We start from the raw sequence: 22,526 nt of genomic DNA on the forward strand, positions 1-22,526 counted from the left end.
AGTGCTATACAAACAGCTGAAGTACTGTGAAGAGTTAATGCTTCACAGGAACAGAGAGTTTCACAGGAGCACAGGCTACTTCAAGGAATCTGATTGGGTAGTGTGAGCTGAACAGAGAAAGACTTCAGAACCATATGCTGGAAGAGGGAAATCTGATTTCAGCCCTAGCTGAGAGGAGTCGAGTACTGAGAGTTTGGAGATTCAGCCCTGAGTGAGAGCAGTTTAACACAGACAGGAGAACTGGGGGAAAGTTGGCAAGGAAGTTTGGGAAGTATGTTCAGATCCCCCTCCTTCTCCTTTTAAAAAGTATAGTCCATCACAAGGGGGAAGGCTTAACCCCCTCTCCTGTACACTACCGTCCCAATCCAGATCGAGCATCCATTTGCCTGGCAATTAAATTTCAACACGGGGCTTCCAGGGCTGTTCAGCTTGATGTGACGTAGGGCAGACCTGTGAACAACATTATGAAGTTAATGCCTGCAGTAGCCCTTATTCACTTTCACTGTTTGATAACCTTTTTCAGAGAGTAAAAAATATTTTTAAAGACGAGAGTTTTAAGCAAGGATTAGGAAAAATGCAACAAAAATCACTAGGGGTGGGAAATCTTTTGGGGCTGACTTTCACAAAAGGATGAGCCACAATCTAATCCTTGATGCACACAGAGGAGGCTGTGTAAAGGCGGATGCACAGTAGTAAAAGATCACTTAGTAAAGAGCAGCACACTTTGTCTCCCCTCACCCACAACAGACCACCTGATTGTAGCTGGGGGGAGATGTATCCCATGCTCCCCTCTCAGAGTGTAAATGCCCATATAAACCTTGTAGATCCCCCCTCCCCCACCACCACAGTGCATTTACTCCACTAACCCTTTTCCCAAGTTGGTTCAACAAATCTTAGTAAGATGCTCCCCAAGTCTAGATCCCAGCCCTCCTCCAGAATTTTGCTGCATTCACTTTTCCTTTGATCCTGCCTTCTCACGATAGGAAACCAGCTGGAGTTAGTTAGGCAAAGCACCTTCTCCTTGCTCACACCGCTCATAGGACAGGAACCCATATTTTCAGGAAAGGCCATGTAGTAACCTTTCATTAAGACATCCAAAATAATACAACACTTTGTGTAAGCTTTTGAGTTCTCCAGAAGTCTACATAAGGCTGGATGTTAAAAGGAGGGTGGGAGAGAATCTCTAAGGCATGGTCTTAAGGTTTCTCTGTGAACACCCTCTATAGAGTGCCTTTCTGATTTCAGCAGATATAGGCTGTCTCCTACCATGCCCCTCCTTGCCCATTGCTCTCTGCAGGGACCTTCGTACTTTGTAGATACTGTTCACTTTGGTGACAGATCTCCAGAGTTCTAAGTTTTTTGCTTCCCCAGTTCTGATGTTCTCTGAATCACCCATTGAATGGCAACCACATTTATTTGTAAAGAAGTCTTAACAATAGTGTGTTGATTTAGAACCAGATGGTCAAAGAGCTGGAAACCCGTGTCCATCAGTTGACTATGGAAGCTGAAAGCAGCAATTTGCTACGTCAGAAATTATCTCAAGAAAAGACTAATCTGGAACAGTCCTACCAGGCTATATGCACTGAACTTCAAGAAGCCAAGACAAGGTACTTAATGAAATGCTTTTGTTTTCATCTGTTACCCACAGGTATACAGTTCTGCAACTTTCAAAAAATGTTATTCTTCTACAGGGGTCATTTCGTAGAAAAAGAGCTGGAGGGACTCATTAGCATAACTCATTAGCATGCCCCTTGCCATCACCGGAAGTGTGTCATTAGCACAACTGATTTGCATATGCCACACCCACTGACATCACCTATCCTGGCTGTTTTGGACCCAATCCTGGCCATTCAGGGCCGAAATTGGGCCCAAAATGGTGAAAAGGGGCTGAAAATGGCCGAAAAGGGGCCAAAAATGGTCAGGATCGGGCCGCTGCTGAGTGGGAGAGTGATCAGAGTCAGGTGGGCAGGGCCATCTGACATGTGACCTCTTTGGAGAACTGCTGTAACTGCGTTCCTGCGTGTTCCCTCTCAAAATGAGCCCTGTTCTTCTGTTACTTACTAATTACTTATGTCTTGTCTTCCATCAGCTGTAGGTATATTTCACTTGCCCTTTCACTTGATCAGTTGATGTGGGATAATCTCCCTAAGTTATCGCCAAGTTTTGGTTTTGTTATAGTGTGACAGAGTGTGAATTGAAAGTGAACTGGAAGATGTCCACCCCCAGCAAAATCACAGCTCTTTATTCACGGGATGAAAGAGAAGAGAGTTGCCATAAAAATAGCATGATATTATCTCTAATGTCGAAGTTCACAGTTCCATGCAGAAGAAAGCAGTTGCCACAGTGCTGGATGAAAGGGGGGAGGAGTTAACTCTTTCCCTTGCATTGTTTCTTAATGTCAGTTCTCTCTTCCCTCACATTGTCCTGGTGTTTGTCCTCTGGGGAAAGACATTCAAGTATCATATGGGCACTTTCCCCCTGCTTTGAGGAGGTATCGTAAGGTTAGGAAAAATTGGGCTGGATCCTATGGAAAATTTTCTACTCACCTGGGGAGGGCACAATTTTTAATGGTTACACCTTCCAGTGGCAGACCCTCAGTTCTTCTACCGTGCTGCTCTGGGATGTCCACTGTCCCCTAGCAGCAGCATTTTGATTGGCACTTTGAACTGCAGCTCTGTCCCTTCTATCATCTGATAAGTATTGTGGGAATTTCACAAACCACTGTGTGTGGTGATATTTTATCTCCATAGCACAGTGACAATCCAAATTTGATGTTTCCTCCTCCATCATATTGAGTTGGGCCCCCAGCAATCTTGGAACTCTTTGTTTTAATAGATTGGGATTGTTATTATAGAATATCAATTCTAAAATAATCTCTAGATCTTGATTGCATAAACAAACCATTGAACTGAAGAGAACTTCAGATGCTGTTTTGTGTAGTTCAGCTGCTTCAAATCTATACCACTTTTTACTTGTACTGTTTGCCAGTGGAGAGTCAAGAGACCTTGACCCGTCATTTTCCTTGACTGTGATATATTGAGCTCTGTCTGGTTATTGGAACTGGTGTAGCTGACCACATATCCCCCTTGATTATCTTCTTATAAAATTACTCTATTTGATTGTTTCGTTATCAGAGATGAAAATGTAGACATGAATAGAGCTCTGCTCACACATCAAAGCACTAAAGGATGAGAGAGAGTCATTCAATATATTGCTTATCTACACTTAGTTTCCCCTTGTAATATTTGTAGATGCAACTCACTCCAAAAAGAGAGAGAACGTATTGTGCGAGATTATGAGAAGGACATTCAACAGCTACAAGGCAAATATGATGCTGACCTAAATTTCATGAAGCAGGAGCACGCTCATTCTGCGGCTAAGGTAAGTTTACATAGATGCAAATACTCTTAATGTAGGGACAGGCTTCCTCAACAGCAATACGTGTGTAGCAAGTATTTAATATTAATCTCTGAGGGTTTTAATTTTACAGACATATATGCATACACATGCAAATATATGTTTGTGAGAGGCAGAATTTAAGTTTAATTGAGTCTTCTGATCTGCCTGAATTATATGCGTGAATGTTGACAAGGCTGAAACCTAAGCTTGCATCATTCCATTTTTAAGGGGATAATATCTCAGTGTGCAGACAATTTTTAATCAAGTCCAAATGAATAATATTTTTAAAACAGTGTTTGAATTTTAGTCAGTGACTAATACTATTTGCATTTTAAGGACAAATCAGATGTGTAGTGCCTGCATTTAAACAGTTTATATCTTTTCCAAGTAGATTATCTTTCTCCCCCTTTTTTTAAAAAAAGAAGAACTTTGAAAATAAAAAGTAAGTTATTTCTGCCCGAGCTAAAATACATTACCGACATTCCCTTTCCTATTAAATCCCTGCAGGCGTCCGATGTGATTGAAGAATTAGAGCAGTGTGTTTCTCAATTAAAACAACAGTTAGTAGAACTGGAACATCAAAGACAGCAACAGCTGAGGGTGAGCCCTGTATTTTTTCACTCATGAAAAACCATGATCCCTTTTTACTTCTTTCTTTTGTATGAACAGAATGTGAAAGTGGGAGAGTTCTTGGAGTTCTTGGAAACCTTGTGATCCAATCATTCAATAACAGAAGATGATACTATTTCTGCACAAACCCTTTAAAGAAAATTTTGGGCTATTTGTCTCATTTCCTTGCTTGTTGAATTGAGATGAAAAGCATATATACCAATGGATTATAGAGAAGTTGAAAGTAATCCTTGGGTCTGTCTTAACGATAGCTACATTTGTATAAATGAGTACATTAGCATAAACTTGTCACGTTGGTATTATATTTCAAAGAAATCTGTAGTATTCGCTACCTTCTCCATGCCGCCCAGATTATTCTTGGGTCTTCATACTCTCAAATACCCTGCAGTCAGTTCACTGCATTTCCTTTGAAGTTCTCCAGTGCCTCGTTTTCTCTTCCTCTTTATTGTTTTCTGCTCTAGACTTAGGGCAGTATAATCTTTTATTTCAAGGAGGTTGCTGATTATTATCACTTGAAAGGAAGTGGAGTCAATAGCACATAGATTTTCTCAGTAAATGTCTTACCGATAGAAGATATAGAGATAAGAGAACGGCAGTATCAGACCAGCAGTCCATCTGGTTCAGCATCCTGTCTCACTCAGTGGTCTGTTAGTTACCCTGGAGAGCCAACAAGGCATAGAAGCTGAGGCTTTCCCTTGATGTTGTCCCCATGGCACTTGTCTTCAGAGGTTTACTGCCTCTGAATATGGAGGCTCCATTTAGTCACCATGGCTACTAACACTGGTTATTACATTCTCTCTGTCCAATCTCTCTAACCTGTCCATAATTTTGTAAACTTCTGTCAAGGGTTTGATTGTCACAAAATATGGAAGAGGAGAGTGACAACCCAGTGTGGAGTTTCTTGGTGAATATAAGGGAGGCAAGGACGAGCAATATTGTGCTTGGGGTCTGCTACAAACCATCTGACCAAGGAGATTAGGTGGATTCTGTCCTCCGTGAGCGGCTTAACAGAATATGCAGGGAAAATGATCTTGTAGTTATGGGAGACTTCAGCTTCCCTAATGTATGCTGGGAGACCAGCTCTGCTCTGTGACCAGAGTCACACAACTTCCTGATTCCCTGGCTGACAACTTCCTTTCTCAAATGGTGGAGGAAGTGACGAGAGGCTTGGCCGTACTGATCTTGATATTAACCAACAAGAAAGAGTTGGTTGATGAGGTAAAGGAGATGGGAACCTTAGGGGGAAGTGATCACGTCATCCTAGAATTTTTTTGCTGTAGCCAAATGAGCATGTTAGATTTTAGTAGGGCAAACTTTAATAACCGTAGAGATATGATGAGAGTCATTCCATGGAGAGGAATGCTGGAAGGGAATAAGATGGAAACAGAGTAGAGGATCGAAGAAGCCAAAGTGGATGAACAAAGAGCTCTGTGATGAGCTAAGGAAGAAAAAGGAGATGTTCAAGAAGTGGAGGGGAAGAAACGCATCTAAAGAAGAGTACCTAGGGTTAGCTAGGCACTGAAGGATAATCGTCAGAGAGGCCAAAGCTCAGAAAGATGTTCTTCAGATACGTGAAGAGCAAGTGGAAGCTAATGGGTGCAGTACCTACATTGCAGGGTGAAAATGGAGAAACTTTGACAGAGATAAGGCAGAAAGGCTCAATGCCTATTTTATCTCAGTTTTTTCCCTGATGGAGAGAACAGGCTCACTTAGAGATGGTAGCAGGTAAGGCATGGCTTCAGGGCTGCTGGTTGACATGGGCAGAGAAGTTGTAGAGAAACACCTTGCTCCACTGGATGTGTACAAATCTGGCCAGATGAGGTGCACCCAAGAATGGTTAAAAACATTCAAAAGAGCTTGCAGACCCTTTACTGATCATCTTCCAGGCCTCTTGGAAGACAGGTGATGTGCTGGAAGACTGGAGAAGGGCAAATGTCATCCCAGTCTTCAAGAAAGGGACGAATCCTGGGAACTGCAGGCCAGTCAGCCTGACCTCTGTCCAGGGAAGATACTGGAGCAGATATGAAAGGCATCAGTCTGCAAGTATCTGACGGACAACATGGTGATATGGAGAAATCAGCACAGATTTGTCCCCAACAGGTCCTGCAAGATCAACCTTATCTCTTCACATGACTGAATGATAGGCTTACTGGATCGCGGGAATGCTGTCGATGTAGTTTATCTGGATTTCAGTAAAGCTTTTGAAAAGATTCCTCATGATGTTCTGATGGGTAGACTGTGGATTGGACTCTTGGATGGTTAGATGGATTGGGAACTGAAGGGATATCTATATCCATAGAGTAGTTTTCAATGGCATCATGTCTGATTGGAGGGAAGTGTCCAGTGGAGTGCCACAGGGCTTGGTTCTGGTCCCAGTGCTTTTCAGTATTTTTATAAATGATCTGGATGAGAGTATGAAAGGATTCCTGATTATATTTACAGGACACCAAACTGAGAGGAGTAGCAAACACTCTTGAAGATAGAGATAGAATTCAGCAAAATCTGAGCCCACTGGAAAAGTGGGCAGATTTGAATAACATGCATTCTAAGATGGATAAGTGCAGGGTTCTCCACCTGGGTAACAAAAATGCAGAATATGATACTGGATGAGGGATACACTTCTGGATAGCAGTGTGTGTGAACATGATCTGAGATATGCGTGGATGGGAAACTAAATATGAACAATCAGTGTCCTCTCTTAGCCAACTGTTTTCTAAACTAAAAAGTCCCAGAATATTGTGTATTCTCAAATCCCTTAATCGTCTTGGTTGCCTTCTTCTGTACTTTTTCCAGCTTTACAATATCCTTTTTGTGATAAGGTGACCAGAACTGCACAAGATATTCTAAATGAGGCTCCACCATAGATCTGTACAGGAGCATTATAATGCTGCCATTTTATTTTCAATCCCTTTCAGTCCCGTTTTATTTTCAATCCTTTTCCTAATAATCCGCAATACAGAGTTTGTAGTACCTTGCATTGAGATTTTCACTCAGCTGCCCACTCTGACCCCAAGGTCTCTTTCCCTCTTGGTCTCAGCAAGTTCAGACCCCATTAGCATATACTTGAAGTTGGGATTGTATGTTCCAGGGTGCGTAATTTGAGCAAAGGGAGACAGTCTGGAAGTGTATGTATTAATATGGCTTGGTTCAAATGTAAGAATTTCTGGACCAGGCTCACAGGGGAACTGGTTCTGCACATTTGCTGCGGAAACTAGAGTGCAGTGCTCTCTCTGACTGGTGATTTGAAGCAGAGACAACATGAACCCAGCTTCCCTTCACTCCCAGGGCAGTTTTTCATATGCTTTAACGTTGATCTTGCTGAAAAATAACTTCCCAGGTTTCCCCTTGAATATCACATAGATGATATCTGGCTCTTACAAGCCCTAAAGAGAGCTTTTAGATGGTGCAAGAAGTTTTTATCAAACAGGTGATGATGTATTAATAAGCACACCTTTAACTTTTCAGGACCAAGAGCAGACATTTCTACAGGAGAAAATTCATTTAGAGAGATCTCATGAAAGCAAGGTAAGAAAGAGAAGTGTGGTTTTCATTGAACAAAATATCTAGCTATCAAACGTATAAAACCACACTGGTAAGAACTGAATGACATTGGTTCTGTTGGGCTAAGTTGAAACAGTGTCCCTTGCTTCAGTTTGGTTTGGTTGGAAAGAACGTGATTCTCTGGTGTGATGTTGGTGCCTTGCTTCACTTTGTTTCTGGGGGTGGGGGTGGGATTCCATTCCTGTGCTTCAGTTTGGTTCTGTTGAATTTTCCCAGGGATGAGCTTGCATTTGGGAATGTGCCTTGGCAGTGGCAGTGTTGCACCAGTGTGTTTGTGCCTCTGGCACAACTTCGAAAATTTCCTGTCATTGGGAACAGAGTGGCTGGCAGATTACTTAGGGGGCGCTTGGGTGTTGTGGGCAGGGTGTCAGTTTGGTTCTGTTGGGCTTCCTAGGAATGAGCTCATATTTGGGAACATGCTTTGGCTGTGGCAGCCTTGCATTAGTGTGTTTCTGCTGTGGGAGTCAACTTTGACTTTTTCTCACAATAGGAAACAGTGGAGTCACCATGGGAGCCTTGTTCAAGGACCCATAGAATTGGACCCTACAGTCCAATCTACCTGAAACTTGAGGGTCTTTTGAAAACAGCCAGAAATAGGACTGTAAATTTGGTGGAGTTTTATTGGAAAAACCTGGAGAATTTTCCCCATAGGGAATAATGGAAAGTGGCTGAGGGTACCTTCTTTGGGGACCAATAAAATCCTCCCCTCCCACGGTTCAGTCTTCATGAAATTTAGGAGATATTTATAGGACAATCTGGAGTATGTTACTTCCATATTTGGTGACGTTTGCTTGCCATCCCCCCGGATAGCCCCTGGATTGATTTCTCCACAGGGAATAATGGCCTAATTTTTCAGAATTTCTTTAATATAACCAAACCAGATTAGAGAATCAATTTAGAATTCAGGGGATTCTGATTTTTTTAAAATTTGGTATTCTGGGTTCAGATTTACTAATTTTTTTTTATGCGCAACTCTAGTCTAAATGCAGCTTTTGATGCTTAAGTGGGCTAAAACTTTTCCCATTTCTTGTCCATCTATGATCTTCAGTAATAGATTGAGATGAATTTTAAACATGGAACATTCAAGAACTTGTGGGAAAAGAGTTTTTACTGTTTAATTAATATTCAGCGGCTGTGATCCTGTATACACTTACCCCGAGAGCAAGTCCCATTGAAATCTGAGCACAGCCATCAGATAGTTAGTAAGAGTTTACCATTATGCCTGTTAAAATACCTAACTTTGTCAAAACTCGAAGATAGCAGCTGACAGCCTCTAAGGAAAATATAGAACATCTTCAATAGAACTGTTACGATAATTCACTATTTCGAAGAAATGGAGACGGCCAGTTGGTCTATTTTAGTTGTTAAAATAATGATTTATTTGAGTCTTTTTAGTTCAGTCTCACTCAAGTCATGTTTGCCTCCTTTTAGCAAAGATACCTGGTTTAATTCCTTGCTTTGATCAAGGAGGGCAAACTTCTACAAAATTCATCACACATTTCGTAAATTTTGGTAGAGCTGTCAGGAGCTGGAACAGGTCCAAGGGCTGCCAGTTGAATATGGCTGCTCTAGCTTTTAAAAGGCAAATGAGAGTCTCTCACCACACTGCTATTTTGTATGCTAGCCAAAGAATAAACATTTTTTTAATGCAGAGTCATGCTGTTTAGGCTTTGCACAGCTCCACATGGGCAACGTAGGCTTTACTTTGTGTGCGTGGTAGTTTCTGTATGCGTCACAAATAAACGGAAGTCGCAGCCGCCATGTTACCAGTAGTTTAGCTTGTTTATGTTATTATCCACCTTTCTCTCTGAAACGCAACGTGGATTGCGCAGTATAATTCAATGTGATTAACAGCTGGGGCATTTAATAAACAATAAACAAAAGGGTATAGATTGCAGAACAATTGAAAACCAGCAGAAATCTGATACCGAGCTGAAACAATGTTGAAACAAAATATAAGCAATTTGAGGTGACGTAATAAACAGCAGTAACAGACAGTGCACAATAATCTAGTGTACAGTCTCTGCTGAAGCATCTCTTTAACCCTTTTCTCACAGTATGACCTTGTAACCTGTGTCAGAAGATCTTCCTGAATAATTCAGTTTTGCAGATTTGGCGGAGAGCCAGGAGGGTGGGAGCTTTTCTGACCTCCTCAGGCAGGCCATTCCGTAAGAGGGGGGCACCACAGATTTTGCCCATTTGCAGGGTGGCTCCTGCAGAAGGCCCTGTTCGGATAAGCCAAGCTGCTGTAGCAGAACCTAGGGAGAGAGGCGCTTCCGCAAGTATGAAGGGCCAAGGCCACGAAGAGCGTTTTATGTGATAGCCAGAATCTTTCTAGTAATCAGACTGGGAAAAAAGAGCTTTTTAAACAAGATAAAGTATGGTCACTTCAATACATAATATTGAAATGTAAGACATTTTATTTTTTAAATGCATTTGAATGAGTAGGAGCTCACATTGAAATTACTTACAATGTAATGTGCTAATACTTTTTAAATAGTATTTTAAGCACAGTGCCTAATACTTTAGCTGCCTACAATTAATACACACTGAGGACTCTCCCTACATCTATAAAATCATGTCAGGAGGCTAACATCTCTTCACGGACGTCTGAACCCTCTTTTTTTAAAAAAAGCTTAACACCTAGTTTGCCTTAGGTAAAATGTATATGCTTTGCATCATGACTGAAAAGGTTACACGTTTGGAGTGTTGTACTGATAGATAATAGTATGCTTCAGAGTAAAAGACCCTCCACAGAGAAGAATCTATTACATATATCTGATCATTACAAGAGATGGGCACAAACCGGGAAAATGGCTGTTTGTGGCGGTTTGTGGTTTGTCGCATTTAACGAACCTACGCTAACTTGCCTAGTTCGCGAACCAGTTTGTTTGATTCATTTGGTTTGTCCCATCACTTCTGGAGGTCACAGAACAGCCCCCTTGATAGTCAGACATGTCAAACTCATAGGGAGTCTTCAGCAGGCTCTCCTCAAGCCACCCTCCAAGTATGGCAAAGATTGGATTTTCGATGTCCGAGTTATAGACCCCCAAAGTAGGTGCCCCAGGAAAGTTCCATTCGATATAATGGGAGCCACGAATGCCAATTGACTTGCACTGGCTCTTTTGAAATACATTGCAGCACCAAAAAGTTGTAATGAAAACGTGGGATGGAGTTAGAGACTCTTCCTCTGAGAACGGAATGATGCCCCCCCCGGACTGGAATGACGGTCCCTGGGACCAGCTAAACTGCTCTGGGCCTCGAATGAAGGCCCCTAGAGTAGAATGACAGTCCCTGGGAGTAGCTAAATTGCTCTGGGGCTGGAATGACGGTCTCTGGGATCAGATAAACTGCTCTGACTAGCATTGGCTCCATTGAAATACATTGCAGCACCAAAAAGTTGCTATGAAAATGTGAGATGAAGTTACAGAATCTTCCTCTGAGAACGGAATGACGGCCCCCAGAGTGGAATGATGGTTCCTGGGAGCAGAAAAACTGCTCTGTGTCTGGAATGGGGACAAAAGTACTCTTTCAGGGGACAGTCAAGGAGATATTATTGAAGAGACAGGAATATTCTTTTCAAGGACAGGAGAACAGAGATAATCTATTAGAGGAGGTTAATCTTGGAGGGAAGGAGTAGATGTTCTTTGGGGAGACAGGAATATTCTTGTACAGGAAAGGACAGAGGTGATCCATGAGGGAAGGTCAATCCTGGGGGGAAGTTAGGATTGCCAGCCTCCAGGTAGTGGCTGGAGATCTTTCGAAATTACAACTGATCTTCAGGCCACAGAGATGAGTCCACCTGGAGAAAATGACTGCTTTGGATGGTAGACTCTATGGCATTATACCCCATTGAGGCCCCTCCCCTCCCCAAACTCCACTCTTTCCAGGCTAATAATAAAAGACTCCTCAGATGAGTAACCCACTAGGCTTGGCTGTGGAACAGAAGCAGGTGCTTCAGAGTCCTGAAGCACCAAAATGTCAAGCAGAAGCTTCAAATACCTCCCTCTGTGACTGAAAATCCAACAGCAGTTCCTCCCTGTCTGACTGTCTGCTGGAAACTGAAACGACTCATTGCTGGGGGTTATACTCCTCCTATTCTCAGAGAGCAGAATAGGAGCTCTCTGGTTGGCAGCCAGAGCTGCCTATCAAGCTTTGGAGGGCTGACATTGGTGTTCCCAGGTCTGCAAAAAGTCTGCAGAAGTCCATTTCCCCCCCCCCCTCCATTGCCTAGGAAAAAGATTGATCGGCTCCAGGTTGTCTGTAGTGACGAACTGAAAAACGAACCAAATGAATCGCCTTAAAAATCATAGCAGTTCGTCAGAAATACGCTCCAATGAACCGCTGGTTTGTGAACCAAAAAAGCGGCATGGTTTGTGACGAACTTTGGCTTGTATTTCAGTTCGTGCCCATCTCTGGTCAATTTGTAGGGGTCATTTCGTAGAAAAAGAACTGCAGGAACTCATTAGTACAACTCATTAGCATATTTCATTAGCATATGCCACACCCCTAACATCACTGGAAGTGTATCAGAAGGCAACACCCACCCCGCAGTCCCCTTTCCCCCAAAATCTCCAGGTATTTCCTGAAAATAAAGCAGAATTAATTTAAAGCAGCTTACCCTTTTTTGGAGAGCCAGCCCCAGAAGCTCGGCTTGCACTCACTCACTCACTCACTCACTCACTCACTCACTTCACTCACTCACTCACTCACTCACTCACTCACTCACTCACTCACTCACTCACTCACTCACTCACTCACTCACTCACTCACTCACTCACTCACAAACGAAAATAAAGCAGCAGAATGAATTCAAAGCAGCTTACTGTCCTCTGCAGAATCTTCACCGCTTGCAGGCCTGGAGGATGGGCCACGTGGCCTCCCTCCCTGAACGGCCGCCTGGTGGAGCTGCAGCTGCAGCTTCTGTTTCCTCTGCCGCCTGCTGCTACTAAAGACACAGGCAGCGGGGAGGAAAAGGAATCACGCAGGTGGGGCCAAAACCCACGTGACCTCTTTTTAGATCTACAGGAATGCTGTTCCGGTGCGTTCCCCCCTCCAATTGAGCCCTGCTGGTTATTACTAGCATCCATATGTAACTCTGAACTTTTAAAATATGGTAATAGTATTGGGTTGTTGGGACATATAGAATTTGTTATTGTAATTGACAAGAATGACATGGTGGTAATCTTAATTGTATGAGGTAGTAAAGGAAACAGCATTCTGTATCAAGTGTCACAAATTATTTTTGTATTTCTGTATATTTCATATGATTGCCTAGCAAATGTGCTGCTCAGTTTTGTAGAAGTTCCTATTTGTATTGTTACTTTGTAATTCAGTGCAATGTATCCTGCTCTGCTGATTTTTGATTCTAGGATTTATTCTGGTTTTTTTTTCAAACTGCTGTTTTCCATTTTAATGCTTGTCCATAAAAATATTACTAAACAATAAGCAACTGAATTACATAGGGTGAGCTAGCCTCTTGTTGCTAATTATTAGCAGTAAGATTGGGGTAAACAGAACACTAACTATAATTATTTTTGAAAAATGAAGGGAGGGAGAAATTGTGCATGCAAAGGAAGATTTAAAATGGAAGGCACTTATGAAACTGAGAGAGAAAGACAAGTAAGGGGAATAGGGAAGATAACACTAGCCTGGGGATGGGTGCTCCCGATCATGGACTGGTGCTGTTTTTATACAAAAACTTTTGTGACTGATAGTATGAAATGGATATGAATACTTTGAGCTGCACAAAAACACTTGCTCCATGCTGTTTAATCATCACTACTCTTAATGGTAGTGAGATAGGGATTTGTTGGGCACCCAGTCAATGCTACTATGACTTTTTCACATTGTTAACAGAGACAGCAGAAGGTCATCAGGCTTGTCAAGATATCATGTGATTTATGAACCACTATTTGCTTCTTCACAGTAAATGATTATTATGATTAGATCCAAAATTCTTTTTATGCATGCAGAAGGACACTGTGCGTAGAAGTGCCCCTACAGTAGGGGCATAATCAATATATCTAATTTTCAACATGGCCTCATCTGTGCATACTTAAATACAGAGATTGGAGTCATCAATAGACAACCCCCCAGAAAACAGAATAGCTTAAACCCCCCCCCCAAATAATAGAAACAGTACCTGTACCTTTAAGAAAGGAGAGCTCAGTGTCCATTTGGGGGGGGGGGTTGCTTAGGAACCATAATATTGCCATCCTTCAAACACTGGTTTCTATCAGTAAAAGGCAGAGGGAGGGCAATTTTCAGGATTATTTTGAACTCCCCGTCCACCCCTGTTCCTCTCCTTCTTGCCATAGACTTATCAGGGCAGCTCCAGCAGCAACTACTGGGAAACTTGCTGCTATGTAATTTGTTCAGTTCACCCTAGTGAAGTGGTAACTTCCAGACTTCCCGAATCTTTATAGAGCACACCGAAGTGGTTTAAATACCCGAAGCGGGAAACCCAAAACTTTTTCGGGTGCACACTCCTAGTTCTGACCTCCAGGAACGATTTTTCAGGGGGCTGCAAAGGGAAAGGTGAGGTAGAAACAATCCATTTATTGTGGTCCTTTGAATCCTACCCTATCTTAGAAGCTAATTGTAGTTTGAGAGATCATCAGCTGTCAATTGTCCAGTTTTCTTAGGCTGAAATCCAAAATTCAGATGTAGTATATATGTGCCGCTAGAGTTTTATTTCTTGTTTCTAATGCAGATGTTTTCACTGCTGAATCAGTTGTTCAGTTTAAGAAATGGGTTGTCTGTTCAACAGTAAAAACTATGGTAACAAAGACAGCAAGTTAATCTCTGGATGCAAGCGTGATTCACATCTGTTGTTTGCACACTTGTTCTTTGGATCTCAGATATAAGAAGAGCATCTTACTTTAAATTAGTCTTTAAATGCAAAGATAATTTTTAGTTGTCTCTATTTGAATGAGAATGGTAGATAGAATGTAACTTTCTCCCTTTTTTCAAAATATTAGATCCATGGATTACAGAATGACTTTGATAAAGAGAGAGCAGAGTCTCATAGGAGAATACGAAGACTGGAAGACATTCTGAAGTATGTAAAATACCTTTAATAGAGTATTTTTTCCCTTGGTATGCCTTTGAAGAAAGGCTGCTACAGTTTAGTTGATTTTGTAATCGCTCCTGGATCCAGTTGTGTGGATTTGCCTGATGAGATCTGTTTTAACTTTTTTGCTGTTTTTTCACATATGTTGTTGTAATTTCTGCACTTGTGGAACATCGAAAAATTAGCAGGTTAGCTCACAGGTAATATCAGGTCATGTGTTGACAGTACATGAATGAGCCCTTTGCTTGCCTGTTCCCTCTCCTTTCCAGTCCTTGTGCAATTGGGTACTTCCATCTTAATTCCATCTAAAACCAGGAATGCTTATCTGCTTCAAACCGTGATTTGGACTGCAAAAGAACTGCAGTTGTTCCTGTAAAATTGCCTTTGCCTGTTTAGTGACTTTGTACTTCATTCCAGATCAACATTTCATTAAGAGGGCGAGGTTTAACATTAAGAATAGAATGAGAACATTTTAAATATCCAACGGTCTTGGTTTTCTTTCTGGCCCCGTTATGCCTAATACTGTGCTCTTAAAAATGTGCTTCTGAATATAAGGATTGCCAGATCAGTGTTACTAATGATCTTCCTATCTCAGTATTCAGTGTCTGCGTCATCCGTATAAAGTGTAGAAATCTGGGCAGTTCATTCTCTAATGTTCACTTAAGAAAATCATTGAAATAGTTATGGACGTGTCTTATGGCTAAAGTATTTTGTGACATCAGAAGATGAGTGAATAGATCCTCCTGTAGATTTTTTCTTCTGAGCTTAAGAGCAGCCATAGGGGGTGGGGGAAGGATACCTGGATGCCTGTCCCTATTCAGGAAACAGTACCTTCAAGAAGGTATTGAGATAAGGAAACCAGTTCATGAGAAAAGGTTAATCCTTGCCTCACCTTGTGCAGTAAGTATGATCTAGATCTCTTCCCTTCTTTACTGAGACTGCTGTTATGACTGAAAAAAACCCTTGGTGCATAGCTGTTGACAGATCCATTTATCCATTTATGTATTAATTGCACATTTTTGCACTTAGCACTTTGCATAACATTAAATAGTATATGTTGCTCATAGTTTAACATTGCATTCCCTGGTTGTGTACCACCTGGAGGCTGGCAACCCTACAAGGAGAGTCTGTGCTGCATCCATAGGAGGCCGCCTGCGCCTCCTGCTGCGCTGACAGGGTGGCTGGCTCGCTGGTCACTGAGTTGGCCCTCCTGCTGGCTGAGCAGTGCGCTGAGCTCGTGGTGGCAGTGCAGGCGGGCTGCCAGTTAAGGGGTGGGGAGGCGGACGGGCCCGAATCACGGCAGCACTGTCGGGGGGGGGGAGGCTGTGTGATAACATTATTTCCTGGAAGTGATGTCATCACACTGTCCCGGGAGTGGGCCCGTGTGGTTCCAGGGGCACCACCTCCTCTCGGAAGTTACCCCAGGTGCTGGCAACCCATGCTACATCACGGAGTTCCACCACCTCTTTTCCCAGAAAAAAAGCCCTGGGATTATACCATGGTTTAGAGTAATGGTCTGATTTCCAGGTCCATCTTTAAGTTCATTGTCGGTCTTCTGTGCGTTCCCATATGGGACTGCGCTTGCACAGGCCTACCAACCAGAGGATTTGTAGCTAATTTTTACCACTAGAGGGTGTTCGACGCCTCCCAGGGTGCAGGCACAGCTGTTTTCCTGCCGAAAGAGCCACTACCCTTATGATGTGGCGCCCTCTGCCTCCAGTTCCTCTTTTGCCACTGCTGTGAGAGGTTTGGTAGCTGGAGCTGTGAGTTTTTCTTCAACCTTTACCTAGTGAAGAAAAAAGAAATAGACTCGCTTTAAGAATCATGGCTGATAAAGCCTTATTCAAGCATTGCTCTAAATGCAAGTATAAAATGGCGAAGACGGATGGGCGTTCCCTTTGCCTTCTCTGATTGGGCGAGGGGCATAATGATCAGACTTGCAAGATCTGACGGGCTTTCACCCCGAAAGCGAGGGCAGAGAGGTCCTCTCTTTTAAAAGTGGCACTTTGGAAGAAATCCATGGCAGTGGAAAGCCTGAAGCCTAAGGCTGGGAGCTGCCCTGGCCAAGAGATCCTCGGTTAAGAACCGCCTCCGCCCCCACCACCTCAGCGTTCTCAGTTGGAACCATCACCTGCTTGGATCCGAACTCTCTCGAGTGAACTGTTGTCCCAGTCCGACTTGAGTCAGAACCGTAAGCAACAGTCGGAGCCGAGATTGTCCACGCTCTCGGGACCCGCAGACAGTGCAGTCATCGTTCGAAGTCGACAGACTTGATTCGTTTAATGCCCTTGATGCCCACTCTGGCGCAGGCTCAAACCTCGGCATTGGATCTAACTGCCTCAGAAACAGGGAGGAAGAAAAAAGATAAAACCAAGCACTGTTCTAGCAACGAATCGAGCAGGATTGAACTGGTGCCGAAGCAACAGTCGTCGGATCCAAAGGTAGTGCAGCCTCTGAGAACCTCCTCACCGAGGTCCAGGTCATCCTCTGTGACATCCTCGGTAGAGGAAGGCAAGATTTTGAGGGACAAGTCGCGTAGACAATGTAGTCAGCTCTCTCGTTCTGAATGAGGCTTCTGCAGTGGGTGCTCATCGAGATTCTACCCAGATATTGACCTTGGGGAGCCTTTTCATGCAGAGTCCGCGTTCTCCTTCGGATCCTTCTATGAGCTAACAAGTAGGCCCCACTCTGTTCTAGAGTCTGCTATGACTTATCAGCTCCGAAATGTGGACCCATACCATTCTGGGGAGAAAGCAGGAGGTCCTTCGGATCTGTCCCCTGACGAGAATCTGGGAAATTCTGGTGAGAACTCTCCTACTGAGGACTTTAGGTCCTATACTGAATTGCTGCAGAGAATGACACATCTGTGGACAACAAACCTAAGGACAAGATCCTGTGCTATCTGTACTCGGGATCTGTGGCCAACATGAACCTTCCCTGTGATTGAGGGATTCGTGGATCTCATGAATTCCTAGTGTGAGAAGTCTGCCTCTAACCCACCTTTGGCTACAAAGGTGGAGCCACTCTATAAAACTAAGCATGATTCGTGTCCCTTTCTCTCAGTGCATCCCCCTCTTTTGGCCAAGGTTGTACGGGAGGAGGGCTTACAATGATTGAAGCACCAGATGAATGTCAGTCAGACACAGCTGATTCGGCAACAAGGACATTGACCTCGACAATTGTCCTCTAAAGGCACGCCTGTCTTCGGTCTACAGTGCCAGCGATCGACACCAGGAATAAGGTGGAGAACCTTCCCTTTGAGGGAAAATCCCTTTTTTCTGAAAAGACCGACGGCCACCTTTAAGACAGAGTCCGTGCACATTCCATGAGGTCACAGGCGCCGTCAACGGCGTTCTTGAGAGGGTTTCTTCTCTGCAGAGCAGCGATTCGGCAGACCCCTTCGTGAGGCATTATGCCCTGGATGTCCTCGACAGACAGGAGACAATGGTGGGCAGAGCCGTGCTGCAATCCGTATTTCACTGAAGAGCGGATTCCACCACACAGGTGAGAAGCTTGGTATTCTCGCATGTGGGAATGCACAGAAGGCCAACAATGAAAACAGGGTTGCACTTACCTGTAACTGTTGTTCATTGAGGTCTTCTGTGCAGGCACACATGCCCTCCCTCCTTCCCCGCTGGTGCTCTTCATGCTGAGGAGTGCGGTGGCAAGAGCAGCTGGAGGCAGAGGGCACCACACCTCCCGGGTAGAGGCTGTTTCGGCGGGAAAACAGCCGTGCCTGTGTCCTGGGAGGCGTCGAGCGCCCTCTAGTGGTAAAAATTAGCTACAAATTCTCCAGTTTGTAGGCCTGTGCAAGCGCAGTCCCATGTGTGCATGCACAGAAGACCTCAATGAACAACAGCTACAGGTAAGTGCAACCCTGTTTTCCATGTGACAGCATGAGACCCACTGTAGCAAGCGCATGATTAATATGGAATCTTTGTCACCTGGTCACTGTTTTTACTGCTGACTGTAATTTGAGACCACCTATTTGCAGGATTGTGTTTTAGATTAGCATATGCTGTTTATTGTGGTTTAAATGTTTTAAATTATTTAATTGTTTTTAATTGGTTTCACTTGTAAACCATTTTGGGCCTCATTCGAAGGAAGGCGATATAAAAATTGAATAAGTAAATAAAATAAAATAAATGACATTCCAGCCTTAAAGCACTCTAGCCTCTCATCAGAAAGAAGAGGCAAAGTTGTAGACAGCCATGCTGGTTCAAAGTGAAATCCAAAAAACAAGAATAAAATTACCTTACTTAAAAAGATACTGAAATATCTTTTTAAGGAGCTCATGTAGGATAGCAGATTGCATCCTTTTACTAATCTAAGGTTGGCTAAATGCAACAATCTTAGTATTTTCTGGAAGGAAAATACTTCCTAACTCCTCAGCAATGCGTGAGTGTGAATCTTTCGCTATTTCCAATTTTTTGTTAGACAGAACACTGTTTCCACTTGTTATGCTTAATTTAATTTTGTGCCTGTTTCAAAGTTATGGAAATCATTTCTTGAGAAAAGCAGATATACTGAAATCTTATACTAGAAGTCTTATACAGGAAAATGTTTACTCAAATGTTACATTGTAATGTATGTAGAATAATAGAGGACATTTGAAGCTTTTTAAAATACAGTAATGCCAGTCTTTTAGCAGACGTCAATTCATAGTAGATATGTGGCTCAAACAATGAGGAAATTTAAATTGTTCACGATTTTCTATTCTTTGGCTCAATCATCAACCAAAAGGGAGACAGCGATAAAGAAATCAGAAGAAGATTGATACTCGGAGGAGCAGTTGTGAGGGAGCTAGAAAAGATCCTTAAAGATAAAGATGTCTCTCTGGGAACCAAGATCAAGATAATCCAAACTATGATATTTCCTATTACTGTGTTTGGGTGTGAAAGTTGAACGGTGAAGAAAGCTGTCAGGAATAAAATTGATTCATTTGAATGTGGTGCTGGAGAAGAATTTGTGAATAAAATGGACAGCCAAAAAGACAAACAAGTGGGTACTAGATCAAATCAAGCCTGAATTATCTCTAGAAGCTAAAATGACAAAACTGAGGCTACTTTACTTTGGTCACATCATGAGAAGACAAGATTCTCTGGAAAATAATGCTAGGAAAAGTGGAAGGAAAAGAGGAAAATCCAATATGAGATAGCTTGACTCAATAAAAGAAGCCACGTCCTCCAGTTTGCAGGATCTGAGCAAGTCAGTTAATGATAGGACATTTTGGAGGTCTCTCATTCATAGGGTTGCCGTAAATCAAAGGTGCCCAACCCCCACCTTCACCCAGCAGGGATCAGGAGTGGAGTGGGTGGCAACGCCTGCCCCCATTTTCATCCAGCTGAGATGATAAGTAAAGCAAGTGGCAATGCCCATCCCCCACCTTCACCCAGCTGGGATCAGGGGCGGAGTAGTTGGCAATGCCCTCTCCCCCACTGCACCTGGCTGAAATCATGAGCGAAGCAGGTGGCAATAGTTGTACCCCGCCAGCACCCAGCTGGGATCAGGAGCGGAGCAGGTGGCAATCCCCTCCCACCTTCACCTGGCTGTGATCATCTGCAGAGCAGGAGGAAATGCCCGCCCCCCCCTTCACCCATCCATGTCAGAAGTGGAGCAGGTGACAATGCCCACTCCCTTCACCTGGCCGGGATCAGGAACGGAGCTTGAGGCAATGCCTGCCCCCCCTTCACTCCATCAGGCGCGGAGCAGGAGGCAATGTACGCCCCCTGTTCACCCTGTTGGAATCAGGTGCGGTGCAGGGGGCAAGGCCCCCCACTTCACCCAGCCAGAATCAGGTGCAGAGTACAAGGTAATGCCTGTCCCCTCTTCACCCAGCCAGGATCAGGAGCAGAGCAAGTGGCAATGCCCCACCCCCTTCACCTGGCTGGGATTAGGAGCGAAGCTTGAGGCAATGCCCGCCCCCATTCACTCCATCAGGCGCGGAGCAGCAGGCAATGTCCGCCCCCCGTTCAACCTGTTGGAATCAGGTGCAGGTGGCAATACCCTCCCACTTCACCCAGCCAGAATCAGGCGCAGAGTATGAGGTAATACCCTTCCCCTCTTCACACAGCCAGGATCAGGAGCAGAGCAGGTGGTAGTGCCCGCCTCCCCCTTCACCCATGTGGGATCAGGTGGAGAGTAGGAGGCAGTGCCTGCCCCCCATTCACCTGGTCAGGATCAGTGGCAGAGGAGGAGGGAATGCCTGCCTGCCCACCCTCCCTTTTCTAGAGCCCGTTGTATTTTTCCCCAGAATGGGCTTTGTTGCTAGTAGCATAATACTTTTCCAAAGCTCAGATTTTGTGATGATTTAATAATTTTGTTTTTCACTTAAATTCTGGCATAGTAGCAAACAATGCTACCATTTGAGTTTATACTCTCTCATAAGAGGTAGTTGAAAGAAACATTTTACTTTCACATACCTGGAAACCTATTTCATTTTTACTCCATTTGTTATTCAGCAGAACTTATAACATGTTGCTGTTTACCATCATTGCTATTTTACTTTCCAGGCTTTCACGTTCCTGTTCCAGTGCCCATTGTGCCGACAAACACGCTAATTATTTCCATACCATGGTATTTACTATTTAAAATGATTTGGAGAATAAATGATTTCCTGTTTCGCATTTTCACACAGGAGCATCTGAAATGTGAAATATACATTTTATCCATTTTAAACATGCAAGAACATCCTGCCGTTGCCTAGTTTGCCTTTCATTCTTTCATTCTGCTTTTTAAAGCTTAAATTTTCTCTAGGGTAGCAGCACATTGTTGAAAGGCCGAACAGGATTTTACCAAAGCAAGTCCTGTCTTCCTCCCAAGTCATTATTTTAGGAATAAGTTGTCATTCCAGTAGTGCTTGTCCAGTGAACAGACATGAACACCCACGAAGCTGCTTTATACTGAATCAACCATTGATCCATCAAGCTCAGTATCGTCCTCAGACTGGCAGTGGCTTTCAACTGACTGGCCCGTCCCTGCCCGCCCATCCATCCATCCATCCATCCATCCATCCATCCATCCATCCATCCATCCATCCATCCATCCATCCATCCATCCATCCATCCATCCCTGTACTGGCCACTAGCAGTGGCTTTCCAGGGACTCTCTTAGAGGTCTTCCATACCACCTCCTTGATTCTTTTAGCTGGAGATGCCAGAGATTGTCCCTGGGACCTGCTACATGCAAAACAGCGGCTCTTCCACTGAGCCACAGCCCCTCCACAGTGTGCATATAAGACTTGCTAAACATTTTTTTCTGGAATCTGTGCATATCCATGCATGGTGGTTGTTACATTCTTAATAATGAAGCGTTTCAGATGCACTTCATTAAAGGGAGAAAAAACCCCACTTTTCAACAGAACTCTTGTTCTTGTGCAGCTACCGCTCAGAAACGAGTCGGTTTTCCAGTAATTTCTCAAAGAATCTTTTGATCTGAATAGTCTTTGATACTGAAATGGCCACAGGATTATATCTGAAGCATAGAAAGGGTGGTGTCCTCCAGTGTTTTTTTTTTTTTTTTTTTTTTGCGATATGACAGCAAGCAGTTGATTCAGAATGTTTGCATAAGAGGAAAACTGAGTGGAAAATAGTGATTGGCAGGGATCAAAAATCAATAGTTCTCTGCATAATGCTTCACAATGTTCTAATATACCTTCTACACACTATTGCATTTTCAGGGAGAACATATAAATACAGCTTTTATTTGCGATGCTTGCAATTGCTGCACATTCCCTTTAAATGCATATTTATATTTAATGCCAGCACACTAGTAACTGCCATGTTCTCCTTACTAGAAAGGACTTTAATATAAAATATTGGTATTTAGAAGCCAATTTAAATGTTCACACACCGTGACTGAA

The 22,526-nt window shown here is 43.4% G+C and overlaps 1 protein-coding gene across 1 annotated transcript in view; it reads left to right on the forward strand.

The window, feature by feature from the left end:
* Positions 1-22,526, forward strand: part of CEP112 (centrosomal protein 112) — a 464,588-nt gene that overhangs the window by 147,235 nt on the left and 294,827 nt on the right. Inside the window, exons 13-17 of the mRNA XM_054976905.1 lie at positions 1,453-1,607; positions 3,252-3,381; positions 3,907-3,999; positions 7,495-7,554; positions 14,574-14,653. Coding sequence (XP_054832880.1) covers positions 1,453-1,607; positions 3,252-3,381; positions 3,907-3,999; positions 7,495-7,554; positions 14,574-14,653 — 518 coding nt within the window. The remainder of the gene's footprint in view (positions 1-1,452; positions 1,608-3,251; positions 3,382-3,906; positions 4,000-7,494; positions 7,555-14,573; positions 14,654-22,526) is intronic.

This window comes from Eublepharis macularius, chromosome 4, assembly GCF_028583425.1.
Source record: "Eublepharis macularius isolate TG4126 chromosome 4, MPM_Emac_v1.0, whole genome shotgun sequence".
In the NCBI taxonomy this organism is placed as follows: domain Eukaryota; kingdom Metazoa; phylum Chordata; class Lepidosauria; order Squamata; family Eublepharidae; genus Eublepharis; species Eublepharis macularius.